This window comes from Sesamum indicum, linkage group LG3, assembly GCF_026168435.1.
Source record: "Sesamum indicum cultivar Baizhima isolate 11 linkage group LG3, ASM2616843v1, whole genome shotgun sequence".
Classification (NCBI taxonomy): Eukaryota; Viridiplantae; Streptophyta; class Magnoliopsida; order Lamiales; family Pedaliaceae; genus Sesamum; species Sesamum indicum.
In genome coordinates, this window is record NC_142659.1 from 22,512,478 (window position 1) to 22,517,008 (window position 4,531).

The following is a 4,531-nucleotide window of genomic DNA, read 5'->3' on the forward strand; positions in this document are numbered from 1 at the left end:
CTCAGTCCATTGAGGGCCATCAGTCTCAGAAAGCCATCCTTTACAGATTTTCGGCACAAAACACTGCAATGGAAGGCACTTTTTTGCGCCTTCGGACATGATTTTACAGACTTCGATGATAACACTTACCATAATTACACCAAAAACAAAGGGTTCCGAGTCTTCCGACCCATAAAAAGCATAATTAGATGGAGGCCTCATGCTGTAAGTGTGTGTCCTCAACTGAATCATGAGCATAGAAGCCCCCAACATCTACTGTGTCTGGGGCACAGCAAACTTTATGTGTAATCATAGTTATCCTTGGACTCAAACTTACTACAGAAACCTGCTCCTTGAATTTCAACTAATGAATTTGAACAGGATACCATGAAACGTAAAGAAAGTAGACAACCCAGTATTGAGAAACACAGACGACGAAGGAGCAGTAGAAGTAGATAGTAAATACAGAAACTGGGATGTGCCATTGTTAAATTTCTCCGTGTGATATGAAGCACTTGGAGGAAATAGTGAAGCACAAATGTTGTAAGATGACTGCTAGTGGTTTTCGGTGAAAATATAATTTACACGCGGACTTTGAAAATGTGGTAACTTACAGGAATTTACACACCACTCAATAATTTAAAATGAACCACGCAAAGGGCTTTGCAGTTTGAGGTATGCAATTAACAACAGCAGTCACAAGGCACAAGAACAAGAGGTTTTTTCTCTCCAATAAATTAAACTCTTTCGCCTTTAATTAGATAACTTACAGCAGCTCATCAGGAATGAACAGCAATATCCATGCATCTCTCTCCAATCATCTTAGGTGTAAAAGCCTCTTCCATCTCTACCCCTTGACGGGTCGGTTCTCTACTTTTGCAGGAAGCATGACCATTCTGTATATTGTTCCCATTTTTCCTGTTGGTAGAAGCCGCAGGGGGACTGTCTCTGAAAATGGAAAAACTGTGGCGAGCTTCTTCGGCTCCTCGATCTGAACCTTTTGCATCGCTACAGCTCTTCCTTCGGCCCAACTTTGGTGATTTTGCACGAGTTGGAGGTGGCTGATATTTCAGAACAAGAACACACTTATGATGAACACACGCGCTAATGAGTATGCAAAGATGAGCTTATTTTCGTTCTCAAGAATAATATTGTATTCCTAATAGGAAGAATCAAATCTGTAATAACATCAGAAAGAATTTGCGTCTGTGATTCTTGCAGCGTACCTTTTTCAGTTCAACCTTTGGTGGTGGTCCCTCATGATAGAAGCTGGGCATCGGGCTTGCCTTAAACATCAAACTCTTCCTCAGTTGCTTGATCGCTGCTTCGCTCTCTTCCTACAAATTTGAAGTCAGACAAGTGAAGGACGCATTGCAGAGAAGGGCAGAAAGGGTCTTCTTGAATAACACAGCATAAGTTGATGGTGTTAAAATTCAAATTTATATAACAGTTCAAAATATTAGATAAGAGTATAAACTTACCTTAGTCCTTAACTCGCATTGGGTTTTTTCAGCCTCCAAAGCTTGATGTTTCTCCTCTAACTTCGAGTAGAACTAAAATAGAGAAGCCTTGTTAGAATAACAAGACAGAATCACATATCCCACTTTCAGATTTAAATGTGGATAAATATCACATGCAAGAAAACTAATTGGTGCTACCTCCTTCCTTCTTTCAGCACGTTCATTGCTCTTAAAAACTGGAGCTGAGGCAACTGTTGTCTTGAACTTTCTTGCTGATGCCACAGTTCTTCACATGGTTAAGGAAACTCAAAATAGTAGCCACAACATAGAAAAAGGAACATTATTATAGGGAAAGATAAAACTTAGGGCTATGGGAGATAGGATACGATGAGGCAACTGAGCAGTTATCTTCATCCGGGTGCTTCTTGTTATCAGGTTGCAATGGCTTCCTTGGTACAATAGGTGATACTGTCTGCACCCAGATAAAGTTGGTATCAGTAGTTGAGGCTGCTTTGCTTAGATGCTCAAATAACTGCTTGCTCTCACCTTGAATAAGTTTCTATTCATTTGAACCAATTATCTCATGCAAGAAAATTAACATAAAACAGGAGGATTTGGGATTAAGTACAAAGTACAGAAAGGTAGTAGAACCCAATGAAAGCGTAAATGATTATGTGTCCTTTACCAAGTAACATAGCAGCATATGTTCTAAGAAAAATTAAAAAAATTGATTAAAGTTTCTCTTGAAAAAGAGATTTTCTTTTGAAAGATCAAAGATAGCGTACTAAATATAGGAGCAATTACATGTTAATAGCATTAGGGTACTTAGAAATGATGAGCCACTGAATCCGTAAATTACTAGAAAATGCCTTCGCGGTCATAACTCATAAGATACTGCCTCATAGAATCAATAGTTGAAAATATTAGCAATAACCAAATTCACATTTCCATGAGAAAGAATTTAAAACAAGCATGAAATCTAAAGGTAGGTTGAAGGAATTTACTGGATTTTGCTTCCCAGAAGTTGGATGTAGCAGGACACGAGCATGAGATGTTTTGTCCCCAGTGCAGATACTGTCAAACTCAGTTCCATAAGGACGAGTTCCATTTAAAGCACGTTTTTCAGTTGCCAGAGCAAATGGCTGTGGAATTGTGCATTTCGTTTTACAATTTCCAACAGGAGACCTGGTAGCTTTTTTGCCACAAGATCGTGTCTTCTTGTTCTGATCCATCACTTTTCGACATTCAGATGTCACATCCTCCTTATTCATGTTAGTTTCACCATTAACGCTGGCCAGATTCTGCTCACCTGTCTCAACTTGACATACTTTTTTAACCTCAGCTGATGTGTCACTATTACATTCTTTTACTTCACAGTCCTGTACTTCAGCATTCACGTCTATTATATCAACAGGCTGTGGTTCAAGATTAATAAGCTCAGGCATTTGTTCCACTTCCTCCTGGCTTACATTTCCATAACCTGAATCACAATTGACACTGTTCGTGTATATAATGACACCATCTGGTTCCTTGTCAATATGAGCATCACTGCCTTCCATCACCATGACCCTGAAATGATAAGCAGAACTATTATTTTCAGGTCCTCCATATGAAACAAGCACTATAGCCTAAGGTATCCATATAACCAAATTAACTAAAACGACATTAAAAAATTATAATCTCAGTAAAAACGTCTAACTTGTTAACATATCAGGGTATTTATGACATGAATAAATCTCTATTCATTCCAGTTAGACTTCGACATAATGCTTAAAGAACAATATCATGCAACTAGCTACACAATATGCATAATTAAGAACTTCAGCAATTAAGGTAATAATAACAATAAGGAGTTTGATGACTGTTTAACTCAACAATACAGTGAAAAAGATGAAATAGGGCATACTTCAGGAACCCCATAATGGAACTAAAGAAATATGGATAATAGATGAAAAAGACGAACAAAGAGAGCCATCTGGCTTCCGACCATGGCAGAATTAATTGGCTATGAACACAAAATCATGAATATATTACCTGTGCTAGCATCTGTATCCCTTAATGTACAAACATAATCATATGTATGCGGCACTTGCCCAGCAATTATTCTTTGTGAAAAAAATTAGAATTTGACTGGTTCCAGATAATTTCCCCTTCGATATAAATAAAAACATATAAATGATACGAGAAGTTCCAAATTTTCCACTTGGAAAAATAATTTTCAAACAAATAATACAGACTTTAACCATCCAACCAACTTAACAAGAAGAACAAAGAAACCAAATATATCGCCACATTTAAAATTATTCATTGAAAGAAACAAGAAACTGATAACTGAGCACCCAGCCACAATCTTCACAAGAAAAGGTACAACTTTTGGGGGCATTAAGTACAAGACCATACCATCATAGTATCCATATATGATTATACTTCTGTTCAAGAAAATTAATTACTCTGACGAACCAGACGATGATATTACCAACCCAATCAATCCATTACAGAATTACATAAATCCACAGGCAAAGCAAAATGTACACTGCAAAACCGCCTTACACAAATTAGATCTGTTTGTATAGAAACATCAAAATCAGAAAAACACAACAGATTGATATAGCTACAACTGTATGTGAAACACGCATATACATGAACATACAGCTAAAAAACAACAAAATAATTGAAAATGTAGGACAAAATCCTCACGGATAACTCAAATTCTTACAATTCGCTCGATTCCGCTTCTGGGTTTTCCTTATCGGGAGGTTCCTTGAACTCTCACTGCGTGTTCTGTGTGTGTGACAGTGGGCTTTGTCTGTCTTCTGTTGCAGATAGTTATAGAGGGGGGAGGGGAGGAGGTGGGATAAAATAACGGCGTTAGTTGACGGCGGTTGAGAAATTTGAAATGGGAGTGGAAAGAGTAAAAAAGTAATGGGGCTTATCCAAGTAGAGTCATAAAGCTAGCGCATAAAATGACATTTTTGCCCTTGATGTTGGAGGTAAAACTTTTTGAATTTTTTGGTATTTCAAAATTTTTATTTCTTTTCTTGATATGGTGGTCCAAAATTGTACATACTTTCTATTTTTTTTAAAATAATAAT

The 4,531-nt window shown here is 37.3% G+C and overlaps 1 protein-coding gene across 1 annotated transcript; it reads right to left on the minus strand.

Annotated features, from left to right (window-relative positions):
* Positions 1 to 442: 442 nt before the first annotated feature.
* LOC105158433 (protein WVD2-like 3) lies at positions 443 to 4,312 on the minus strand. The gene is made up of 7 exons (XM_011075193.3): positions 4,156 to 4,312; positions 2,444 to 3,008; positions 1,826 to 1,911; positions 1,638 to 1,725; positions 1,461 to 1,532; positions 1,206 to 1,316; positions 443 to 1,040 (listed from the first exon to the last, which is right to left on the minus strand). Exons 2-7 carry the CDS (start codon positions 3,002 to 3,004, stop codon positions 759 to 761), a joined length of 1,200 nt encoding a protein of 399 aa, XP_011073495.1. The 5' UTR covers positions 3,005 to 3,008; positions 4,156 to 4,312; the 3' UTR covers positions 443 to 758.
* Between the last annotated feature and the right edge of the window lie 219 nt (positions 4,313 to 4,531).

Excerpts from the sequence above, each read along its gene's own strand:
- LOC105158433 (XM_011075193.3), bottom strand. The coding sequence starts at position 3,004 with ATGGTGATGGAAGGCAGTGATGCTCATATTGACAAGGAACCAGATGGT. Across the intron at positions 1,912-2,443 it reads CTTCTGGGAAGCAAAATCCA|ACAGTATCACCTATTGTACC; the intron begins GTAAATTCCTTC and ends ATCTGGGTGCAG. Across the intron at positions 1,041-1,205 it reads CAAAGGTTGAACTGAAAAAG|CCACCTCCAACTCGTGCAAA; the intron begins GTACGCTGCAAG and ends CTGAAATATCAG.